At 44.7% G+C, this 25,984-nt stretch overlaps 1 protein-coding gene across 5 annotated transcripts in view; it reads right to left on the reverse strand.

The window, feature by feature from the left end:
• The window catches only part of LOC102693071 (latent-transforming growth factor beta-binding protein 4), a 94,032-nt gene that overhangs the window by 18,555 nt on the left and 49,493 nt on the right, over positions 1–25,984 (reverse strand). For 2 of the 5 annotated variants that reach the window (XM_069186344.1, XM_069186342.1), the window contains exons 9-22: positions 21,576–21,644; positions 17,552–17,674; positions 15,305–15,469; positions 14,783–14,959; positions 13,964–14,056; positions 9,854–9,982; positions 8,966–9,091; positions 8,133–8,258; positions 7,579–7,698; positions 7,037–7,156; positions 6,196–6,315; positions 5,293–5,412; positions 4,411–4,530; positions 3,634–3,753 (exon numbers count right to left, since the gene is read on the reverse strand). In XM_069186344.1, coding sequence (XP_069042445.1) covers positions 3,634–3,753; positions 4,411–4,530; positions 5,293–5,412; positions 6,196–6,315; positions 7,037–7,156; positions 7,579–7,698; positions 8,133–8,258; positions 8,966–9,091; positions 9,854–9,982; positions 13,964–14,056; positions 14,783–14,959; positions 15,305–15,469; positions 17,552–17,674; positions 21,576–21,644 — 1,728 coding nt within the window. The remainder of the gene's footprint in view (positions 1–3,633; positions 3,754–4,410; positions 4,531–5,292; positions 5,413–6,195; positions 6,316–7,036; positions 7,157–7,578; positions 7,699–8,132; positions 8,259–8,965; positions 9,092–9,853; positions 9,983–13,963; positions 14,057–14,782; positions 14,960–15,304; positions 15,470–17,551; positions 17,675–21,575; positions 21,645–25,984) is intronic. The other 3 variants (XM_069186343.1, XM_069186346.1, XM_069186345.1) reach the window with 3 other exon arrangements.

Genomic DNA, 25,984 nt, shown 5'->3' on the forward strand with positions numbered 1-25,984 from the left:
GCTTTCAACTGTACAAACAGAGGCCAGATTCGCTGAAGAAGTGCTAGTCGCTTTGGAAGCTTCCTATCAGCCTTGGAGTAGTGGCCCAACTTTAAAGACAGGAGAATGGACCTTTGACTGCCCTTCTCTCAACATGAGAACAATAACAGTGTCTGCGGACTTAGGAGCACCTTCTGCCTTTCTTAGTTAAAAAGGTGTCAGATAGGATCTGGTGAGGAAGGCTGCTGTTCAGAAGAACTTGAGAACTTTAAGGAATATTTATACTATACTGTAAAGGCAGCATAGGGCAGAGCAGTGGCTCTGTGGCTCAGGATCTGTGCCTGTGGCTGGAAGGTTGCCAGTTCAAATCCCATAGCTGGCAGAGGAATCCTACTCTGTTGGGCCCCTGAGCAAGGCTCTTAACCCCAACTGTTCCAGGGGTGCTGTACATTGGCTGACCCTGCACTCTGACCCCCAGCTTCTCTCCCTGTCTGTGTCTCATGGAGAAAAGCTGGGGTATGCGAAAAGACAAATTCCTAATACAAGAAATTGTATAGGGCTAATAAAGAAACATTATTATTATTAAAAAAAGAAGTCTTTTGGATGAGATGTAAAATCTCAGAGATCCCAACCCTCCAAGGTCATTGAAAGTCCCAGGATGTTTTCTCAAAAAGAGCAGGGGTGTAACCCCGGCGTCCTGGCCAAATTTCCTATTGGCCCTTACCAATCATGGCCTCCTGATAATCCCCCTCTCTGAATTAGCTTCATCACTCTGTTCTCCTCTCCACTGAGAGCTGGTGTGTGGGGAGTGTACTGGTGCACTCAGGCTGCCAGCACATCATCCAGGTGGGGGCTACACACTGGTGGTGGTGGAGGGGAGTCCCTGATTGTTGTTGTTATTATTATTATTAACAACAACAACAACAACAACAACAACAACAACAACAACAACAACAACAATAATAATAATAATAATCATAATAACAATAATAATAATAATAATAATAATAATAATAATAATAATAATAATAATAATAATAATTTGAAAGGATAGACTCTTCAGCTCATCAGGACCCACCAGGCCCAAACATTATCAAAGCCTGAGGCTTAGTTTTAAACAATCCCAGCACCCCAGCATTTGTAAACTTGGCTTCTAGGTGTTCAGTATCACTGCACAACTGACATATAACACGTTTCTGGTTACAGCAGTGCTTCCAGTCAACTGATTTGAATTTCAAGTACTTCCTGATTCATATCCTATTTATTTTTTAAATGTAATTAGTTGTTTTAGTCTGGAAGGACTCTGTGTTCTCTACTTGGTTATCTTTGGCTGAGAGCTAAAAGATTAAGTTCCTGCAACCAGTCCTCATAGCCTAGCTCATTGAGCTCTTAAATAAGTATTGTTGCTCTTTCACAGGCAGATAAAACTGTACTTATTCACATACAAGGTTTTGGAATTACACAATGAATATTGAGAAGAGCATAAAAACAGGAAAATGCTTCTAGGGGGTCTTGATATTGAAGAGCTCTTGCTATTTTCTGAGGAAAACCTGAAGTCAACCCTTACAGCTAAATTTGTTCATCTGCTTAACTAGAATACCTTAATGATCATCTGACATGGAGCCCTAAATCAACCCTGACAGCAGAACACTGGCCTGAGTGCATATATGAGAGCATCTGCCCCTGTGAATTCTGCACTAAAAGCCTGTCTTCCAGACAGAGGTCTGACTCTTCTCATCGTGAAGTGTGGATAAGGACTACACCACAGGTCAGAGATCGCGTTAGAGCCTACAGAGCAAATCCCCACAAATCCCGAAACCTCACAGCAATGTCTTTGCAGTGGTATAACAATTTATTAAATACAGCCCCCGGGCCAAAATATTAGGAACACAACAATGTGGTAAGCACATGACATGGGCACGTATGTGAAATTGTGGCCCGGTCCCATCACATTCTTTTAGCAAGATCAGCTGAGGTTCTGATGTGGGAAGGGTTGCGTGGAACTGCCCTGCGTGTTCCTCCTGTACTGTCGATTTTCAAACAGATTGAAATCTCAGAATTCATCTCAGCAGGAAGCATGCATGTCTGACCTCTGAGAGGGTCCATCCAACATGAGAACTTCAAAAAGGTTGAACTGGGAACACTCTCTACAAGCAGGAATTGCCCTAGAGCCTGTCCTCCATAAATTAGACAATTTACAGTAGCCAACTAAACCGAATCTGTCTTCAGGAGAAGGGAGGAAGCTTGAGATCATGTAAACTCCACACAGACAGATGCTCCAAGCTGGAACTGAACCCAGGACCATAGCATTGTGGTCCTGTAATTATTGTGTAATTGTAATTAACCACTATGCTTCCTTAACACTCGTCATTGTTCTGTTCTCTATTTGTGTTCTTAACGGCGGTCATTAATCACACACCTTCTTAATGATGAACGAACATTTTATTAACACAGTGCTCTATAACTTGTACTACACTAACTCTGTAACTGCCTAATCAACTGCCCCTCAATCTACTACTCTCTATATATACACTATTTACATATTTGTGTACTGCATCAACCCATAAGGACCACACTCTACCAATATCCTTACAGTCATATTTTGGCCCGTGGCTTCATTGTGGATCATCAGCAGCGGCATTTCATTTGTTAACTGAATAATCCTGACCAGAGCCCTTCGTTCTCAGCTGCAGATGGTAGATTCTTCCCCAGCTGCGTTTCCCATTCTGTTTGACTTTGTTTTCGCAAAATGCTCTTGTGCGTATCTTATCCTAGATAGGACTGACCGATTTTGTTTTCTCATCGAAAAGGTTGCCAAAACAACTCGAGTAAACACAGTGCAGTTGTGGTTAGGAACTGGGGGGGGGATGCTACAAACAGGCTGACTCATTCATTCCCAGCAGGTTGCTGTTTGTCCGAATGCTGGCAACTGTGTTTTAGAAGCCTGACAGAATGTACTGTAGGCTGCCAACCAACATTTAGCTTCTGTCTTGTGTAATGTTTTTCATAACATAGTAGACCACAGCAGAGAGCTCTCTACGATGTTTTTATTTCTAGAAATGACTCTCTATGATGTCATTTATTTCTAGGGCTATAACACCTAATAGAGGCTCTCAAACACAAACCACACAGATTTCCTCTTCCATTTAGTGCTGTGCATGCTGTAAAAGTGTCATGTAAGACAGAACACAGCCAGTTACTTTTATAGGAGGAACGGTCTTGGACTGCAATAGCATACATAACCTAAACACTCATATTTCTGATATATTTGTCCTCAATATCATGCATTTATATGTGTGTGTAATGTGAGCAATGATAGGCTGACGGACGAAATAAAAGTTTTTTAATTTATTAAAAAAAAATTCAATTTAATTTAATGCATTTGCATGATTAGTAATCTAATGATTGTTAAACACTGCAATGTGAAAATAATGTTTCCCACTCTAATAAATCTCTAATTAAGTGAATGAAAGCCTGGGGAAATGAAATAATATGAATCACCCTATACTATACTGTATTTACCCTTCAGCAAATGACAGTGGCACTGTACAAGAACTTGACCACAGTTCTTGTATTAAAACAAACCCGAAAGCAATGGGCACTTTCAGCACTGGAATTTGTTCTTAGAATAAGACTCATGCTTTGAAGAATTACCTGTACACCTGCCATTCTGCAGTCTGTACCCTTGTCGACAAGGAATACACTGGAAGGAGCCTGCGGAGTTAACACACTCCTGCCCGGGACAAATCAAGGGGTTCTCACACTCATTGACGTCTGAAAAAGAAAAAAGAAAAACAACCAGGCACAACTTCAATGGCCAACGTGCAAAAACAGGAGCTGTTTAATGCAGATAAAAGGGGTAAAACAGCACTTTTTCAGCTGCTCTGCAGACAAAATGGAGGATTCTACGGTCAAATTCAATTTCTTTTGTTTTTTTGAATGCCACAGACCAGGCCAGGATGGACCAGAAAAGAAAGCAGAACGCATCAAGCAGAGCGGTATTTTGAATCGCACAGATCTGAACTGAAGGAGCAAAATCTCTTTGGTCTTAAACAGAGTATACTATGAGGCTGATCCATGTACGGCATTTAATCCCTTAACACGGGCACTGACGAGGCCCAGAACAGGGAAATTCTTCAGAATAAACACTGGGACACAGAAACAAGTGGAAACCTTACAGAAGTTCAAAACCTGGTTTTCTGAATGGGCAGTTCCTTACCCAAAGGATTGTGGAATAAACCGTGGAATAAGTCACTCTGCCATGTTGTTGAAGCTGATAACCCTGGTTTCTTTTGAGAAGCAACTCAATTACATTCTTGGATCAATTGGTTCCTAATTGCCAAATGGGCTAACTGGGCTGTATGATCCCCTCTCATTTGTAACCTTATGTTCTGAATTAATTCTACAGGTGTGGCGGGATCCCGGCCTTACCGACACACTCGTTGCCATGGAGCTTGAAGCCGCTGGCGCAGGAACACCTGTAGCTGCCAGGGGTGTTGTCACAGCGCCCGTTGGCACAGGGGCTGGGGGTCTGCCGGCACTCGTCCACGTCTGTGGAGGAGACACACAGAGCCTGGTCTAGCAAGAAAACACCATGGGGAGCTGCCTGAATCCCCAGATGTGCTGTGTCTGGTCAAATTTTTTTTTTCAATTGTTTCTGGGAACTTTTGCACTAAACTCCTGACAATCCACGACAAAATGAGTCGCGTATGAATGTGTGAAAGCTTTAGAAAGTTTAAGGACAGTGCTGAAAATCAACTGTTCTTTCTGCCCGCAGAAGTCAATTACAGATCCAATCAAATAAACACGCTGATTATTCCCTGGTGAGAACAAACCCCAGATCTCAATCCTGCTGCAATCTGGTGGAACAGGCTGAACATTCAACCTCATACACTGTTACCCCCCGTCTCATCCCGGAGTGCATGTGGTCCTGCTGCACGGGACCGGGCTGCCAGTGTTTCAGAACCCTGTGGAGCACACCTACGCCCTGTTAAAGAAGCGCATGTGGATTGGAGGCAGAGATGTGGTTCCTGACCCCATCGTTGGTGAATATGAGTAAAGACAATCTCCACATGGAGATGAAAAGGCAAAAACATAAGGAAAAGTGGAAGACAACCACGAGAGAGTTATTCTCTTGCCACCTAGTAGGGACAAATGGAAGAGCATTTAAAGCCAAGAAGTGGGGGCGCTTTACACAAAGGGTTGTGGGAGTATGGAACAGGCTACTGGGCCACAATTAGCTACTAACTACTTAATGGGCTACAACAGCTGAATGGCCTCTTCTCACCTGTGGCTGTTCTTAGGCTCAATTACCTGTACACCTGCCAGTCTGCAGGGTGTATCCTGGCCTACAAGGAAGACACTGGTAGGATCCCACAGAGTTAACACATTCCTGCCCAGGACAGACCAGTGGGTTCTCACACTCATCGACATCTGAAAAAAGGGGGGAAAAGCAAAAACAGTGAAAAAAAAAGAGTGTGAGGTGCAAATAACTAAAAAGTCAAGGCTACATTATCAGCAGCCATATCACTCTGCAACTCAGAACTGGCAGCCCACTGAAGGTCAGCAGGTGTGAGCCTGGTCAGTACCTGGATGGGAGACCTCCTGGGAAAAACTAAGGTTGCTGCTGGAAGAGGTGTTAGTGGGGTCAGCAGGGGGCGCTCACCCTGCGATCCACATGTTTCCTAATGCCCCAGTATAGTGACGGGGACACTATACTGTAAACAGGCGCCGTCCTTCAGATGAGACGTAAAACCGAGGTCCTGACTCTCTGTGGTCATTAAAAATCCCAGGGCATTTCTCGAAAAGAGTAGGGGGGTTACCCCGGTGTCCTGGCCAAATTTCCCATTGGCCTTTACCAATCAAGGCCTCCTAATAATCCCCATTACCTGTAAAGCGCTTTGAGTGGAGTGTCCAGAAAAGCACAGTATAAGTGTAAGCAATTATTATTATATTTCACAGAAGGAATCAAGGCAAGTCTGGACTGGTGCACACAATAAAACATAATAAAATAAGTAAGTTTTCTTAAAACATATCACGTTTTCTTACAATTACCTGCCTGGACTGTTTTGTGCAAAGCGCAAGTCAAATTTCCAAATGAACAATGAGAGAAAGAAACTGGACTTTCAGCGCAAGCAGTAAGGAAATACTTCCATCTCTGAACCGCTGGGAAACACAGGGAAAGTCCCCAGAAGCATGGCGGGATCCCGGCCTTACCGACACACTGGTTGCCACGGAGCTTGAACCCGCTGGCGCAGGAACACCTGTAGCTGCCAGGGGTGTTGTCACAGCGCCCGTTGGCACAGGGGCTGGGGGTCTGCCGGCACTCGTCCACGTCTGTGGAGGAGACACACAGAGCCCGGCTTGACAACAATAATGTAATGTTTCTTTATTAGCCCTGTACAATTTCTTGCATTATGAATTCGTCTTTTCGCAGACCCCAGCTTGCTCTCCATGAGACACAGATACACAGACAGGGAGAGAAGCTGGGGGTCAGAGCGCAGGGTCAGCCATTGTACGGCGCCCCTGGAGCAGTTGGGGTTAAGGGCCTCACTCAGGGGCCCAACGGAGTAGGATTCCTCTGCTGGCCGTGGGATTTGAACCGGCAACCTGCCAGCCAAAGCCACAGATCCTTGGCCACAGAGCCACTGCTCCGCCCGTACCTGCTTGAACCCCCATGTCACTGGCCAGCGTTTCAACAACCACGGAGACTGCTTTCTGTACCAGTTTGTACCCGGGAATTTCTGGAATTCCTCGCAAACCGGCTTCATAGTTCAGGAATTTATTTGGCACAATTTCTTTTCCAAAGTCAAGGGGGAAAAGGCTTTGCACACAGCTGTTTCTGACAGACGGGGTGGGTTACTTTGGACTCTTGTCAGTTCAACCAGAGAAAAACAAAATGTTCCCTTTTTAACCAGATAGGGGGATCATGATTGCAGAAACAGTCTTGATCGCAGCCCTTATACAAATCCTTTCCAATATAAAAAGAATGTATATTATAAGGCAAGGGGCAAGGATTTGGAGGAGTTTACTAACAAGAGCGTGACGGGAAATGTACCTGTACACCTGCCACTCTGCAGTCTGTATCCTGGTCTGCAGGAGACGCACTGGAAGGAGCCTGCAGAGTTAACACACTCCTGACCAGGGCAAACCAAGGGGTTCTCACACTCATTGATGTCTGAAAAAGAACAAGATATATCAGTGAAAAAAACAACAACTTCAAGAGAAATGTGGTTGTTCTTTCTTTTCAACTAAACAGTGCAAAACAGCAGCTATCTCCGTAAAGCTATTGGTAGATGAAGACGAGACTCTTTTCTAAATTGAGCAATTCCTCCAACAAGGACTGTTTTAACAGAAAATCTACCTGGCCCCGCTTTGGACAAGCAGAGTATAACCAAAATAGTACAGTTACTGCTGGTCGCTAATATCACTCACACAGGTCAGTGACAGAACACTTTCTTCCAGCGTGGAACTGGGGCAGAACAAGAGGACACCCAGAACAAATGAGATGGAGACACTGCTCACTTAGTATTTGAAAGTATTTGAAAAAGCTGCAGATGTTGTTTCTGAAGACGCAGTATGGCGGGATCCCGGCCTTACCGACACACTGGTTGCCGTGGAGCTTGAACCCGCTGGCGCAGGAACACCTGTAGCTGCCAGGGGTGTTGTCACAGCGCCCGTTGGCACAGGGGCTGGGGGTCTGCCGGCACTCGTCCACGTCTGTGGAGGAGACACACGGAGCCCGGTTTCACGAGATCTACCTTAACAGTTAATCACGGCCCATACCAGCAACGGATATATGGCTGTTTTATCACCAGAGGACAGACTCTGCAAGGTGAGATTTAAGATAAGCAGCAGCTGGTACAGCAAACCACACAGCCGGCTGCATATCCGAGTTCTGGGGGAGAGGTGTCACATGTTAGCCCATCACAGCTTGGCACAGTACGATACTACAGCGTTTTCTCACGCTACTAAGGTGAGTTTTCCCTCAGGATGTCCTGGACTATAATCGCTTCAAATAAAAAAAGCACACAGCTTCTACATACTGTAACAATGCTCTAAACCCGTTTTTTTTCCCCACGATTGGCTTGACCACTGGAGTGAGCGCCGAACATCAGCTCAACATCAGTACCAGCCAGCGACAGTGCTCTTACCAAGGCAGTGTGTTCCCTGAGCGCCCAGTCTGTAGCCGGGGGGGCAGACACAGCGGTAGCTGCCAGGGGTGTTTTCACAACGGCCCCCGGAGCACAGCCGGGGTGTCTGGGCGCATTCATCCACATCTGAAATGGCAACGTGTTTATTAGATCCTCTCAAATTTCACACCTCCCTGCTTCCATTCAGCCTCCTAGTGTGCAGTCTGGATACTGCCAAGAGATAGGCTCCAAATACTCTGTGTTCTTCTCTAGCACTTGACTTAGCACCAAGTCAGAACAGAATTAACAGTTAGTCTTTTTGCTACTGAAATTAGTGGATGATTAAATAGTGGAAATGCATGGTAATGCTTTTAAAACTGGGGACGGGGGGGGGGGGGGTACGTCTTTACCCAAAGTGGGGTGGGAGTATGGAACAAGCCGCCCAGCCATGCTGCTGAAGCTGAAGCCCAGGCTTCTTTCTCGATTCAGCTGGAGGATGAAAACAAACTACTAAATGGGCTAGAGGGGAGAAGGGTCTCCTCTCACATGTAAACTGTTCTCATGAAAAGGTGATATGTCCGCATTTGTGCTACAGACACACAGAGCTGTTCTGAGAAAAAACTTCATACGAATCTGTAAAATCCTAAAAGACGACTTGAGTAGTTCAGTACAAAAGTGGAAGAGGAACAGCATTTTGGATGGAAAACAGGAGGCACATTTTTAAACAAAGGGCTGAGGGGGATTCCCTGGCCTTCTTCAGGAAGCAGCTAGGGGCTACCTGGATCCTCCAACTGACAGGGCCTGAAAGAGCCAGGCGAGGGGAGTGGACCATTCCTGTGGGCTCTGCCACAAACCTGCGCAGCTCCTCCCCTGTGGTCCCGGCCTGTATCCCACGGGGCAGGTGCACCGGTAACCCCCCTCGGAGTTCTCACAGCGGCCGCCGCCACAGGGCGGCGGACTCCTTCGGCACTCGTCCACGTCTGCAATACAGGAGCGCCGGCGTCACGCCAGTGTCACGCCAGCGTCACGCCAGCGTCACGCCAGCCTGGCCGGCCCTGGGGCTGCCACGCCCGCACGGCGCCAGCCTCAGCTCCCCGTAATGTCTACTTCCCCAACTTAACCCAATTAAACAGGACCAATTAAGCAATTAAGGATCAATTAACCAATTCACATACACTTCAAAAACAGAGATCACTATTAAGTGATTTATTAATGATGTAAATATATCCTTCATTAGAAAAGTATGGATCTCCTATGGCTCTTGACACCTGTTTTGTTTGGTTTATATACTACAGAATAATAATAATAATATGTATAATTAATGTCTATGTTTCCAATCAAATAGTTCAGTTAGGAATCAACGCATTTACTGTAATTTGCACTGACTGCAAAGCTAACATGTAAGCATCTTACATCTGGAATTGCAAACAGGAGGCACTTTTGCACACTAAGGGCTGTGCGTGCTTGAACAAACTGGCCAGACCTACTGTTGATGCACTCTGAGACCCTTCGAGGAAAGGAAGGGTTAGTCAGCTCCTAGCAGCCCGAAAAGAGGCCAGTGGTGAAAAGAAAAACAAGGTGGAATTGAATCTAAACTAATTTATGATCTTACCACCCATATCACCTAATTGATATCTCACACTTACTCACCAAACAACATAGTTTGGCTTCTACTAATTATTTTAAAAAAAATGGCAGAATAGAGCATTTATTGCCTATATCCCCCGAATGTGTTCCCTTACCCTGGCATCTTGTCTGCTGGGCATTCAGCTGGTACCCTGGATTGCAGATGCAGGAGTACCCTCCTCCCAGCTGGTCCATGCAGCGCCCTGGGCCACAGATCAGAGGGCTGACCTCACACACACGCAGCCCTGGATGCAGGAGAGGCAGGAGATAGATATCGCCCATGTGAAAGATCAGAAGACAAAAATGAAAAGTCCCACCCCTCCGGTAGGAGATAATTAGGAAGAAAACTCCTTCACGTGCCAAGGATTCAGCAAACCAAAGCACAATTAAGTAAAAACAGCACCCTCGATGTCTCAGATGCCTTTATTTTCATTTGCTGAGAATTTTTCTTTTTAGTTTACACAACCTGCAAGATCTCTGTGCATGAAAACATTTTGTGCTTCATACGCAGCCTCACAGAACTTTAAAAAAGACTTACAGATATAAAAAAAGTATTTCTTAGCTGTTACTGGATATTAAAAATTCAAATTAAGACCTAAAGGTTTTTATATTGGGAGCAAGAGAAATACTTCTGTTCTTTTCAGTTTCGGCAGAGTGCTCATGGTCTCTATTTGGGCTCCTAATAATGCAGTACCTTCAATTTTTTCCCAGCTGGCTTAGCTACAGTATCTGCATTTCAGTGGCTGGCATAAGGCTATGTTAGTTACAGCTGTGCAGCACAAGATCTGTGCTCAGTGACAAAATGCAGGACTGCCTACTGGAAAAATCCTACAGGAATGGTTTAGCACGCAAGCTAGTCAGACGGAGGTCAGATGAACAGCCGTGGACACAAGGCAGGTGGACAGCAAGAGGTGGTTGGAGGGCATGTGTATTTGATCAGATCCTGCTGTGAAGGTTCTGCTTTCACCGTTTAAAAGGAAACCTGCTGTCAGCACAACAGGTCCTTCCAGATTCGGACAACTCGGCAACACCCTTAACAAGTGCTTCTGAGCTCACCGATGTGACCAGGAGTTGCTCCTCTCGAGGAGTTCATTATAAGAGCATCAATACGTCTTTTACGAGGAGCAAAAGATCACTTGGCACAAGGCCTCTTTTTCTTGACAGCTGTGAAATGCAGAAGTTTTACTACAGTTGCTGGAAGTGAAAACAGACTTCTGCCATATGGTTCAAGTCGCTGAGCTGTTACTGTACCGTTACCCACGAACTGAACGGCACTGTAAAACTTTTGCAAAATAAAAAGAAAATGTATAAAAATGTGTGCTAATGTTGGAGGTTTGGCTTCTTTGCTAGTACAGTCCAGGACATAACGTCTGTGACAAAAGTTGCAATGATGTTCTCAAGTAAAATATGAACAAATTCAATTGTCTGGTATGATTGATGTACTGTAAATATACAGAATATTATAGATATATATGCAGACACACTGATCTGAAAAAAACATTCAACTTAAAATGTATGGTATGTTTTTTTGATATATTACATAACTTATGACTCCCCATAAGAAACCTTTTGAAAAAAATATGGGGGAGGGGGTTCTGAGGAACCTGAGTAATGTCGGATCTGTCTTCTTTCTTGTCAGTTGACAGCTTTAAGTCACGAGAGTTCAGGACGTTATCAAGAAGTATGCATCAGCCTATCCCCACCTGTCTCAGCCTCTCAACAGGCTTCTGCACTTCTGCAGAAGGTTACAGGACTGCCAGAGCTCCTGTGTGTAGTGTTCTTATCTCCGATTGTTTGCCTCTTTACTTTTAAACAGTAAAGGCAATCAGCCTACAGCAGATCCCATTTTAGGAAATGTTGTTCATTGACCTCTGGGTTTTAGTATATTTTCATTTTTTAATTCTTACTAAACGTAAGAATTTAAAGCAGTAAACCTGCAATTACTACATGCTTCAAAATGCCTCCTTTCTGGGGATGTCTTGTTCAATCTACTGGATTAAATACAGGACACATGTGCAAGTCTGAATTGATAAACTGCAGGAGCCCAATGCCCAGGGCTCTGGGATTAGTGCTGCATACAATGCTGTTCGCCTGAACAGTTTTTTTACAGGAATTCTTATTGTTTTTAAACCAAGAAAAATACATAAGGCATAAAATAAGTAATGTTATAGAATATGCAAGTTGTTGGTATGGTGTTTTGTCTGAGAATAATTTATGAAAAGGAAAAATACATCATCTGTTAGCAACACATTAAGGTCTAGGGTGCAGAAGGGAGGTTCAAAGTCTCAAAATAGTAAAGCGCTTGAACAGTTTTTAACTGGGAAAGCAAAGCAGTAACACATTAGTTTAAATACATTAAAAATGACACTGAATAAAAACATGAAAAACTCGGATCCCAAACTATGAAATCTAACTTTCCACAGATGTTACTGCCTTAATCTAATTTAAATTCTTATTTAACTTAATCTAAACCATCAGTGTTTTTTTAAAGTACAGGAATGGTAAATTTATCTACAGTATATCCACATTTATCTATTATCTTTTGAAAGGGAATTTTGTCAGAAATAAAGATCACGCTTTACAATATTTTACAATGCGTCATCTGCTGGTGGGTCAAGACATGTCTTGATGTTTGATGAAGTAATGAGGAAAGTGTCAGAATGTGCACCATTTGTCTACAAATGTCTGAGCATGAAGCATCACCACTTACACAGGAGCCTCATTTGGTGTGAACGGGAGTTTTGTTGGTGACATTTGAAACGTTCTCACCGATTCAGTGTTGCACTCCATGATAAACAAGCCTTTATTCTACAACAGCTTGGTCTCTGGAATGCTTAAAAATGCTTCTCTGCTTCGCCAGCTTATCTTGTGAGTGTGTCTCGGCCACCACCGGTCCTCACTCAAAAATGAAATTCAGTCAAAATAAAATCCTCTTTGATCTTTTACAGTAGCAAGCTGCTCTAGCGGAACAGCATAAAAAAGACCAAACAGAGAGACCAGTTCGTCTGGCATCTTCGCCGAAGGAATGAGAGCTGGAGGGGGGCCGAGTCCTTCCACTTGCTCCAGAGGCGTTCGTCTGAAGTGAAACCGCCACCAATATGAGCCCTCACATCTCTTTGTGTGCCTAGACGAAAGTCCAGCACCCTGAGATTTATCTGCCTACTCCTGAAGGGCATCTAAAGGCCTGTTCTTCCCAGTGTTTGAACCTGTAAAAGCTAACACTTAAGTCCTTTCACACAAAGAGAAGCCCACAAAGAGGAAAGAGGAGGAGTATGCCCCCATCCTGAGCCAAAGAACAAAGCATTCATTGTTGGGGGCATCGCATTGCCCATTCTCAGCAGAATCGACCCCCTCAAGTCTCCTGTGGCCCACTCCCTCATTCTCCTCTTTCTCTCAAAGAGCATTAAAAAGGTTCACTTTGTTGTCTGCGGTTGAGATCGGCTGAGATTTTCTGCTGCTATGCATGAGTGTGTTTTCCTGGGAAGGTAAACACATCTTCCAGGGGTTTATGACGAAGCACTCATTTCCCATGGAAATGAAAGGGGGGATTATAGGGCTGGATAAAGAGGCCAGGGAGAGCTCCACTCTTCACACAGCAGCAGCTCACATTTGTGCAGAACTCTGGAGACACTGTGCAAACAAGAATGCAACCGAATCCATCCTCAAACAGTGGAATACCCACAGCAGTTTTGCACCCAATGTCATCAAGACTCAAGTTCTCCATGTGCCTCTGCATCGGGGCCCTGAGCTTCTGCCGTGCTTGTGTCTGCTCTGTTTTGAGCTCACCTCAAATATTCAGCTTACGTCTGACAGACATAATTCATTCATTCAAAACCAGATGTAAACCTCTGAGCCAACTACAACAGCAGTGATAACAAACGTGTATAAACCTGGTTTTCCACTGCCTGTTCCGAGAGAGCTCCTACCATCCTCTTCATAATTGCTCTGCGCCAAGACAGTTTGCTGACACAGGGCACAAACACCTGGAGAACCCACAACAATACAAGACAGGACAGCATGGGCCACACTCTCTAGATTTAAAAAGCCATATGTGTTCCTTCTTAAAGATTAAGGTGCTCCTCCATTATGACACATGGCAATTACTTTCATTCCCTCAAAGAAAGACTGCTTGGAGACCAGAGGTTATGAAAAGCAACCTCGCCATGCCACCACATTCAGTTTCACAGCAGGAGGAACAGGGGGAACCCCAGCAGTCAGACAGGTACCTGGCCTGGTCGGGACAGGGGCGGGGAGAGGCCTCACGGGCTGGAGCGGACGCCTGTCGTCTCTCGGGGGGCTTGTCCGTGGTGGGACTGGGGCTGTGAAGACACGAGACCCAGACGACACTGGCTGACAGACACGAGGGCTGTAGGTTGGACTGGAGCACGCATGAGAATATCTGACATCGGCAGTTAGACTGTTAAAATCCCTTGCATTCTGAATACATTCCTGCATATTCTTCACTTCCTTTAAATTTGAGTGCAGGGACCTAGAAAGTCTCCGACAGCAGTTTCATTTTGTGTGTGTTTATGTTATTCTTTAGGCATTTTATGTATTAGAAGGATAACTAATGCAGAATCAAGTCAGAATGTAATAAAGGTTTTGCAAACGTCTTTAAACACCAACTGCTACAGTACATAACAAATTGCAACTTTGACGAATTAAGTCAAATACTAAAGTTCTTTCACTTGCAAGGACCCTGCAGCTCCCTGGGATCCGCTGCCAGGTGATGCCACGTGGGTACGAAAGAGAGGCAAAAAAATTGAGAAATTAAAGATATATTAAAGACAAATTTCATTGCACAGAAACCTATTGCATTGAGATATAGTGCATTCCCCCACCCAAAACGGCTTTCTGAGTGACCTGATTCCTGCAGGGCCTGATGCAGATGAACACTGAGCTGAGAGATACGAATGTGTCTGTGTGTGCTCCATTCTGCAATGGCTGTGATGTTGCAAAGCTATCTCTTATCTCAGGGCGGGTTGTTTTCCTGCAGTCAGGCTCTAGAACCCCAGGCATGCTGGATGGTGAATTCTGGGACTCACGTGTGGGGCCTCTTGTGGGCTGTGCGGTGGGGACACCACCGAACTGCAGCTCAGCTATGATCTGGGAGTCGAGGGAAGCCCCCCCACCTTGTAGATTCACAAGCCTGGGGTTGAGCTTAACTGTGGAGGCCGAGTAGTGGTAGCCAGGCCCTGCTGGGCATATCTCCTTAAAATCCGCTGCGGAGGAAAAATATTTCACAGTTCAGTCACACTCAGACATGAAGGATCACTGGGATTTCTATTCAAACTTCTCATTCAGATTGCCAGTAAGGGACGTCAAGGAACAAAAAAGGAGTAACTTACTGTGCAAAATTTCGGAACTTTCTCAGTAATCTAGAAATACCTGATGGCAAAGTGGTCGGACGAAAGTGCTGAAGAGTCTTTGATAAAATCTCAAGTTTAGTATTATCCTCATCTGAAGGCAGAAGCATGTAATGAATACGGGGACTGAGGTTTAACATTTCCTGATGATGTCAGATAAGGATCCTAAAGTTAAAGTAATTTTAACAGTACTCATCTCACCTGAGCCGAAGGGTGGACACCTCTCACAGCTCCTGCCCCAGCCCTTGCCCACCCGACTGCAGCAGCAGATCTGCTTGGTGATGTTCCTCAGGATGGGCAGGGAGCAGATGCCCGACGTCAAGAGACGGTAGCACTGGCCTTTGTCCTCGGAGATCACTTTCTGGGCTATGGGAGCACACGGGTTATTCATTCTGATGTTTCTGAAGCCATGCTTGCAGCTCGTTTCCCCTTTCTTCTCTTTCAGCCATAACAACTCGCTCTTCGCCTGCTGCACTGCTCGTTCTGTAGCTTGCGCCGGGTGGTGTTAAGTCATAGCTGCCTCGTTCAACTACTGAGCTCACTCAGCTAAACCTCAACACCTTCTTTTGAAGAGCTTTCTCTGATGCACTATTTCATTCTCATGAAGAGAATACTAACCTTGCTCTGTGCTATAGCCGCAGATGAGGGGCAGAATGTTATCTTTTGACCTGCAAAGCTTTCTCTCATCCTCACAAGAGACACATACTGTAATTACCAGGTGGACACAGTTGTCAAGCCCCAGTGTCATACCCCACCCAGTCAGGCTGGTCAACATGTCTTTAATTAAGTGTGCAAACTGCCTGCGCTGAATTGGACAGGCGGGTGGTGGACTCAATTACCACACAAGTACTGTACCTAAGCTTCTCGCTCATAAAACTGGAAGCAAACAGCTTTGTGGGGCTATAAAAAAGGAGCTTGAATTCATATCATCTGCCAGTGTTTGCTCTGTTAATTGAGTGCCTGCCTATCACCCACTTACTTATGTAGGTGAAGTTAAGACTGCTTAACTACAGGGACTCTGAGCAGGGGTGGACAATGCAGACTAACTAGCAACATTACTGCACATTACTGCAGTCTGGCATGAGAGACTTACACGTCCAGTCAAGTACAGGAATGGTAATTACCTTTCACCTGCTAATTACTGTTTCAATCAGACTGACTGGGCCCCCACACGCCTTATCTAATGGATAATTAAACGATCCCCCCACACCCCGAAAACACACTCGTACTGGTTAAATCACCTCGGAAATTCTCTTTTTTAAAGTAAATAAGATCTAATTTGATCAACAGCACAATATTTTTAAATGCTTAAAATTTTGACAACTGTTTTGATCATCTTTACTCTTTTTGCTTCAATTCTTTGCTAATGCTAAACCCTATCCAAGGAAGGGGGTTCTTCTTAAATGGGGGTTTCCCATAGGTTTTCTATGTTGCCTTTAGCTATAAACAGCTCTTCAGGGTGGAGAAAGCCTTGATTTGATCCAGTTCGGGTTTAACCATTCTTAATAGCTCTTCAACATATAAACAAAACAAAACAAAACAAAACAAAACAAAACAGACATGCTGGAAGCTGGACGAGGGAGATGAAAAGCCCCGCTGTAAAGCTGTGCTTAGCTCAGAACTGGACCTGCATTATTGCAGTGTGCTCCGTTTGATTGCTGAATGCCGAGTATCTTATGTCCGTGCAAGAGAGACATGGGAAAGAGCATAAAGAAATAGTATGGCAATGCATTACAACACAGAATTGAGATGAAAACCCATGGCAAAATGAATGTTGCTTCGCCGAAGGAAGAGAATTAAGTGGAGATTTAAAAACGGCCCTCAGCACCCTGTGTGTGGTTTAAAAGCTGACCACTTTGTTTCCAGGCGCCCTGAGAAGGAAGGGTACAGTGCAGGCTGAGACAAGACGCTGACAATCCGGAGGGATGGGGACGTGTCTCTCTATCAGAGAGAAAGCGAGCTTCAGCAGCAAAGCAGAAAGCTTCAGGAAAAACACACAGAGCTTCACAGAAAGCATCAGCAGCGATTCCAAAGCACGGCCTCGGTTTCCGAAAGTGCAGAGTAGAATAAGCAACGAGAAAAGCATCACAGAACTTTAGTTTTGCAGAATCTGCACCCATTTCCTTGTCCTCTCGTGCTGACTGGCAGATACAGACATTACAAGGCTGAGACACAATCAGCTCTGAGGCTCAAAAGGCAGAGGGACTGTGTTCAGCTGAAGGCTAGTACCCCCTGGTCTTTTCTAAGGGGTCACTGCTACCAAGTCAGCATCCGACAGCAAGGTTCGGATACACGTTCTCCCGTAGAACAGAAAAAAAAAAACAGAATGAAGAAAACAATTTTGGCAAAGTTCTGTTTCACTTTCTCACACCTTACTCCAGGCGCAAGCGTTCTCAGAGGAGCATCAGAGCGCATGCGGCCTTTTGGCCTAATTTGCTCTTTACTTACAGATACAGATTCCGTGAGAGGCATCCAATATATAGCCCTGCTTGCAGACACAGCTGTAGCTCCCTCTAGTGTTCACACAGTCTCCGTTCACACAGAACCCAGGCTGCGAACACTCATTAATATCTACACAGGGGGGAAAACAGCTCTGTCACGTCCTAGCCAGTCAGCATAGGCCTGAAGTCTTCCACACAATCCAGGATTCCCAGCTAGACTAGACATCCACGATGGCGTCAAAGGAATAAGAGCACAAATGGACATTTGACTGAAGCAGGGAGGAGCGGTTGAGCTTCAGCCCGCATTTTGACGTAGTTCAGGCATGCGGCTCGTCTTCAGGTCTCGCGGCTGAGCCACGCTCATCCCTCATGGGCCGAAATTGTGGGCACCCTCCAATCCCAGGAATAAACGCCTTTCACTGCGGCATGAAACGTGTTCAGACTTGAGGAACAGGGGAGGGTCTTCCATCAACTGAACTGGCCAGAACAATCCCCACGTCTCACCCGTGGAAAACCCGTCAACCCAGCAGAGGTGCTGTTCAGTCCCACACACCACTAGCCCTCCTCCCAAACTCAACAGACAGCCCTCCTGCAAGAAGAGGGGGGCTGGACTGGACTGGTCAGTAGGTGCTCTTTTCAAGTTTTCATAGAGGTCCAACAATTTTTGGGGAAATGTGTGTGTGGGGACAGGCAGTTCCTAATATTTCACCAGTGAGTGTATTTGATTTTTAGTAAATAAGAACTGATATAGGGCCTTTTTATTTAAAACGGCACTGTATGTAGTCTAGGCTGTTTATATATTATGCTTAGTAGATACAAAAAAGTTATTATTAAATAGCTTACTGAAAACCATTAATACTTTACGATTTCATCACAGGCCACATACAATTCTTCCCAATTATAAAGCTGGGTAAAATCATAACTAATTTTATTGAGGCATCCTGCTCAAAGATTCAGCTGTAGTTCCCCTCCCAGGAATCAAACCCGCAACATTCCGGTTAATGAGCCGCACTCCTCCCTTTACAGCATAGCAGACAGCACAAAAGACTGGATCTTGCAAAACGTTTTCATAAAGGAAAGAAGAAGATGAGAAATCAGATGTGTAAAGATGTGTAATCCTTTCCCAATCGCGACGGATTGGAAGTTCAATTTCCAAGCAAAGGAACCAGTGAAAATGATGAATGTGGCGAGAGGCAGGTGTTGACGTCTGGGGCTGTAAAATGAGCTGCAGAGCCCGCTCTGCCTTCAGGCTCATCTTCCCCAGGCTGCGGACAGACAGGGCTGCGTAAACGATCGGTGAGATCCTGCATCTGTTGAGTAACAGGGCACAGTTCGAAATCTGCACGGGACATGACACGGCCTTGTAAAATATCTAGCTGAGGTGCAAAACACTGCTCCTGCCTTTCCACTTATTTCAGGTTCCTGGGCTATTTCACAGTTATCACTTTCTTCAGTACACAAAGTCCTCAAACATGTATATGCTATTTTCCTTATATTCTTATACGTACAGATTGTAATTGACTGCAGTCTACGAGATTCTAAAATAAACCAAAACAAAGTCAGGCAATCACATTCTTTCGCTTTTTATAACTTCATTTCACTCCTAGCACTCTCAGGCTAAGTAGACATGATCTGTCAAAGTTATAGTGAAATGCATTTTGCCCGCAGAATAAAAAAGATTCTCTTACGCCCCCCCAGTTACGTTCGGGGGTAATTTTACTGTATGTGTAGGAGAGCCCCACACAGTGATGTACATACACTCACTGCTTGACTCCCAGTAAGCAGAACTGATAGCTCTCCTTCTGATGGGAAAAGGGTTGTCCCCTTGTCCTGACACTCGCTTCACGTGTTCTGAGCTTCCCAGTTCGCTGGCCTCCCCTCAGAGTGCTGACGGCTCTGACCATAAACACGGCCTGCAGAGCAGCTGCACGCAGGCTGGGAGTTCACAAAAGCTGTGCTCTTGGGTTGCCTTCTTATTGACATTGTGTCTGTTCCAAGTGCCACTTCCTCCTGGGAAAAAGCCTTGGGAATACTGTAAGTGCAGGGATTTTCTGAGCAATCCCGGGAAATGTAGAAACAGATGGTTTCTGTGAGCCATTCTTATCAAAACCTACATCGTTTCTGGAATGCATCTGTCCAGAACTATTTCGGGTTTTATAGCTATTCTCCCTCCCATAAAAGCAATTAAAAATGGTATCTTGCCACATATCTTAGTTTTTCATGAATCTTGCTTCATCTCACTTTATTTGTGTAAATTCAGTTCTGCATGACTCAGAAGAACAGAGAAGGGTCTCTCTTCAACTGTCTCAGGAATCTGTATCTGTTTTGTTTGACATAAGAACATGAGAACCGACTGGTTCATTTGATCCAAAAATCTCATCCAGCCACGTTTGATGGGTCAATATCCTTTCGACAACACACCCTCCACAACTCTCTGTGTACAGTTATGCCTCTTAATACAGCACCTTTATGGCCTTAGCTCCCTGTCGCTTTAGATTACTCTAAAACTAAGGGAGGCGAGATTTGGGCCTCTCACGGTGCAACACACAATTTAGAAGAACATTTTTAGGTACAGGCGAGTCTAGAGATAATGTTACGGAAGACATTTTAGAGAAGTCACACACAGTAAAAGAAATCCCGTCTGGTTACTCTTATCTGTTGGATCTGAGACAAGGAGAAATGGGTTTGTGTGGTTAGTGAAATCCAATGCTGTTTCCAGATTCTACTGTTATCCTTTACGTTCATAGGAGGCTGGTGAATAACTGTGGCATTAACAGCGTTTCCGCACTGACAGCAGACGTCTCTGGATTCCTTCGACCGGTCTTTGCCTTGGATTGGGATATTGGAAGGCATTTCATTCTTGGCTCAGGAAATTGAGATGGGCCTGGAATAGTTTCTTGATGAGGCAGTCCACTTTTTTAAAGGCATTCTGGCTTAAGTCAAGCAGAGGCAATGCATCCACAGAACAGAATTTGACACCTTCACACCTCAAAGTCCCCAAGGACAGTGTACTAAATAAAAAGGGAAAAGGAAATAGTTCAAACATGTACGAACACCAGTCACCGCATCAACCAGCTATGACTGAAGTTTCTCTTGGGATCATCATCCTATCAGGTATTAATGCTGTGATAATGCTTCCCCTAGTTTAGGAAAGTTTGGTGTAATTTAAAAGCCTTCTTTTTGAGCTTTATGGTTTTATTTTTCCAGACACAATATAGGTTTCAGTGCAATCACGCTGTACCACTCTGAGGATGTCTCCTAGCTTAACATACTGTAAATGTATTAAGGTTTAATGAAAACATGAAGGCGTCATCTCATAAAACTAATCATGGTTATTAAACGCTCCTGGGAGCTCCAGTATATCCACAGCAACTGCTGCACTAGGTCCATATCAGTTCCTACCATTCCAATGTCCTGTCTTACTGTATCAACCACTACAATAAACAAAATGTACTCTTACTGTTTGCAATTAACCCATATTTCCGTAACAATATCAACAGATTAAAGCAGAACCTCCTGTTCTGTGACCAAATGTGTTTCTTAGTGATGTTCAGCTTAGATCCTTACTTGTTGTGTCACCTGTGAACATCAAGGCCACACTGTTCTCCAGTGACTTAATGTACAGTAATTGTGATGTCCATTGTTCCTCATCTTCCAAACCATCCTCACTCTCGAAGAGCAAACTTTAAACATCTGTCACGCCTGCCAGTCTGAGTGCACAGCGTCCTGCCTCAGTAGCTGTGAGCCTCTGTCTAGTGTGTCTTTTCCATAGCATTGCGCTGCTGATCGTATCCTGACTCTATATGCTCGACAAGAAACAATGTTGCACACAACGCTTTGAAAAGGAGCCCATCGCTGAGCCCCATCTGCCACAGGCTTCCTGGCTTCCAGCTGTGGCAAAAAATTAAGTTACCGCAGGTGTGAAAGAAGTACGAAAAATAGCGAGTGCAGGCAACCTCATGAGCTGTAATCCAGAGATCACTTAAGTGCCTCAAGTGAGAGACAGTGACAAAGAAAAACCAGGGACTTACCAACACACTGGGTCCCGTTCCTCCTTTCAAATCCCTGCGGACAACTTCGGTCTCCGCTGCCACCAGAACCTAAGGGCAGACGACATGCAGGTTTTGACCAAATCTGCACCAAATGTGAGCTGGTGTGGGAGAGGACCGTGCACAATCACACCAGCATTCACACCCGCGCCCAGTGATCTCCAGACAAGGGAACTAACTGCAGTGATTAATGTGTGGAAAAAGGAATGGCTGAGGAAAAAGTTCTTCTTTTATTAGACTGGGATGAAAATACAATTACATTTCATTTTCAAAAATGCCACAGCAAAGCAGGAAACGGGAACATAAGAAGAAGCAACCCAAAGCGGTATTAACGAAAACCTGAAGACTCACCTGAGAGATCAGCTTGCTGATGTCCTGTTTCTTTCACTCTGGATTGCGACATTTTTGAGTGTTTTAAAGGATTAGTTTAAGTGCAATGCATAAAAAAGCACCCCTGCAGTGGCCAGACGTACTAGCCCAGGAGCAGCGATGGAGATTCATAGCTCAGCCACTTCAAGGCAAAGGATCAGAGGTCAGCTGTTGCTTTCCCAGGGAAACCCAAACACATGAAAGAGAGTGTTCAGACAAAAAAAAAGACTAAGGCAGTTCAATTACCTTAATAATAGGGGTAAGAAAACTGCCCATGCACCTGTGTGAGGCCAGTCGAGGTGTCTGTTGCCACTTAAATGACTTCAGAGAAAGCAGGAGGCCATTGCAGGACCTTGCCAAAACAACCTGATTCCCCAGAAGTCCTGGTCCACAACATGGATGAGGAGAACAGGCCTGTGAGCAGGCCTAGTGAAGGTGGAAAAGGCCTCTGTGTCATGGTCCCTCTTTATGTGGTCTGTGTGAATCACGACAAGGCCTGTGTCAGAAGGTCAGAGGTCATCCAGGCTGTTGTTTTCTCCTCGTGATTCCAGATCTCGTGAAGGGCGATGTGAAGAGCGAGGAAGCTCTCGAAGATGGGCTTTCATTTACAGAGTTAACAGATCAACCCTCCTCTCCGTTCTCGTGAAACACCATGCTGATTATGCTGGTGATTTACTATTTAAGTTCACCTACTGCAATGCATCACAAGTGGACGCAGCCACATGGAAGACGGGGTATCAAGCCATGCAGAGGGAGTGTGCCCAGAAAGCATGAGATTGTGCTTCCAGAGCCCAGCACCATCTCCCTGTCTAGAAGGAACCATACTCATGAACGACACCTAAATCCGGCACCAACATTTTCCTCGGAGGTCAACTGGTTTTGAAACCGGCCTGCTTACTTGTTAGCGCTGCCTTTCCAGAGCCCCCATTCAGAAGGCTTCTGTCGCAACTGTGCAGGCAACACCGATGATCAGCAACATAGACCCTCACAAGCCACTCCCCGTGAAAAGCATATTGCAGCGTTTTAAATAACCCTTTCAATTCGGAACGAGAAAAACAGCAACACTGTCTGTGACTCATAAAAAAGCCAACCATCCAGACTTCTTATTTTTTTTACACAGCGATGTTGTTCAGCGGCGGCTTCGCTAATTGAACTGCAGGGGATCTCAGGCTCAGTGGCCTTTCTTCTCCAGTGCCTTTGAAATGGTCTTGTACCGGTTGCAGGTGACACTTTATGACCCGAGATCGGCTTCTTTGTAGAGGCAGAGCTCCAGCGCCGGGCATCAGACGCAGCCCGGCACAGCAGCTGGGGAAAAACTACAAAGAGACACTGGCACCGGCTCATAAAAGAGAAGCAGTAATTAAGTGAGTTGAGGCCTATAATGTAAAAGTGTATACAGTAAATCACCAAAGCCGGCCTCACTAACCATTAAAGTTGCCATCAGGCCCGGATGAAGAGCTTTTCACTTTACATTCTGCCCTTGACTGACTGCCAGCGCAGGGCCCAGTGGCAGACTGGACGGAGACCCACTCGGATATGAAGCTCAGGCAGAAGAGGAAATTATCCTGCAGCCGGGATTTCAAAGGTTTGTGTAAGCTGGGCTGAGCGGCTTGTTAATTAACTTCAGCACTTTTTCACTTTGCTTTCAATTGCTTAAAACCATTTTGCACATAGACTCCCCAGAACTTTGCCTTTTCCGCAAAAGACAAGAACATATGAGTCAAAGCAGTAGTCGTGATTTGCCGAGCCCAACAGATGTTGCCCTTACCATCTCTCTAAGGGGAGGTTAGAACTGTGTTCTGGTATGTTGTGTGACATGAGTAAAGCACACCAAGTGGTCAAGAAGAGACTTCCTCAAATTAACTATAAAGCACACAGAGGGTTTTGACAGATCCCTGCACACTGGAGCTAGAGATACTTCAGCTGGGGCCAACCACAGAGCAAAAAATGGAGCACACTCTAACACATACATAAGTCTGGAGCTCGGCCTTCTTCACAGTTTGAGGAATTGCTTCGGGAAAAATGCAGCCGTTTGGCTATTTATAACTGGAGGAAGCATGCCATTTCATGCATGGAAGTACTGTTTTGCGTGGAAGTGATCATTCAAATCAATCAGGGCCCTGCATTTACAAAAACAAATGGATTTACCAAGCATTTCAGCCCACTGTATTTGTAAGAGGGGCTGTGGAGCGATGACTTATCTTATCAAGAACCGGCATCCGTTTTCTCTGCAAAACGGTCCAGATTTCAATTATAGATATCGACAGATTTAAGGCCGTGCATGGTTTTTTTCAAATTTTAAAATAAAAACAAAGGGAGAAGCATAAACTAAAGCAACAAAGCTGTTCAGGGGCTCTGGCTGGGATCTGTCAGCTGTTGAGAGGATAAACAGAAAAATCTGTTGTCTTTATATTAACTTCCTGAAACACTCCATTAAACAGCTCATTACATAGGCCTTTCTGAAGAGAGCCCACACAAAAGCACATAAACAGGATGGAGCAAAACTGCTTGGATAAGAGGAACAAATGGGAGTAACGTTCTACCCTCAAGTTACAGAGCTTTAAAAGATCTGTTGTTTGTTGCATGCTCTCTCTCGTTTTCTCTGATCGCTTTCCACAGAGTAATGCCTGACCCCTGGGAAACAATGAATAATAAGGTCACTTCTTCCAAGCAATCTAAGTTATGCAATTACCACATACAGCATCACTTGTTTATTATTGTAGATTTATTTTGATTTTTAACAGAGCAGTCTTTGTTTTACCTTACGATTTGTTTTCACGTGTTATCTCTGTGTTGTCATGGCACTGAGCTGGCGGGTGTACGTTTGGAACTGCTCCGAAAAATGTGTGACTGTAGTACTGGGCTTGTAAATGCTGGGTAAAAGCACCGAGCGACAAGTTCACTGTCTTGGCAAAACTGTTTAACAAGTTGACGTTCTGAAATGGGAGGGAGACTGGTTGGTATGAAATAAAAATGATTTTTGGCTCCATGTTTCAAAAGAAAGAAGATTGGGGAATGAGTTAAGAAACTGAAATACTGTACCTCTACACCAGTAATGCATTTCTGTACTATCACTCAGAATGAATAGGACATCAAACTGCAGTGCCAGTTCCTGCACAGCTGGAAAAACAGTATATACGTTTTATTTTTCAGTATATTATTTATTCTTTAGTGGTAAACTTGGGATTTGGATTGCTTAATAAAACATTAATGAATAAAGGGATGTTTAGATCATTCAGTCAAGTGTTCTTTTACAGATCCTGGAAATAAGTCCTATTTGCTTTTGTAGGGAGAAAAAATGGAGCGTTTTTTAAAACTGCTGTCAAGGCTTGGAAGTAACAGGAAAGGGCCTTCTGCAAACAATAGACAAATATGGAAGAACCTGGAGTTCCAGCAGCCAAAAACTCCATCGGGCCCAGTGCATTAAATTGCTCAGAATTTATATTTAGAAACAGATTTGTTTTGCACTGGAATTTGTTAAGAAATTAAGAGTTGTTTTTTAAATGGCTTCTCTGGTTTTATTCGCCTGACATGACTGGCTATTCATAGCAGAAAGTGTGGCAGTGGGGCCCAGGATCTCGGCGTCCAATTCCGGACCAAAACCCAGTCTGGAGCCCGCACACTTCTGTTCCTTAAAAGGAGCCTGACCTGTTCAAGCATTAAGCCTCGGGAGAAGAAAAAAAAATGAAATAGCTTGTTTCTGCAATCCGTTATAGCCATTCAGAATTAAACTTTCAATCGGTCTTTAATCAAACATGCCAACTTGCTCATATTTCTTTGAAGCCAGATTCACATGTCTGAGGTTTCACCTTGATTGAGATCAGTCAGAAGAGTTACTCCTCTGTGAAAATGTCCAGCAAACAAACGGATAAGCTGATGACCGGACGTCAAACAAGAGGAAGCTCCTTCATCCACACTGAAAGCTTGGGCCTTGACTGAGTGGGGTCAGTCAAGCAGTGGTGTGGTCAGTGGTGTTGCAGAAATAAAACTATTAGCACAAAATAACAAAACAGCTCAGAGCA

This window comes from Lepisosteus oculatus, chromosome 3, assembly GCF_040954835.1.
Source record: "Lepisosteus oculatus isolate fLepOcu1 chromosome 3, fLepOcu1.hap2, whole genome shotgun sequence".
Taxonomy (NCBI): Eukaryota; Metazoa; Chordata; class Actinopteri; order Semionotiformes; family Lepisosteidae; genus Lepisosteus; species Lepisosteus oculatus.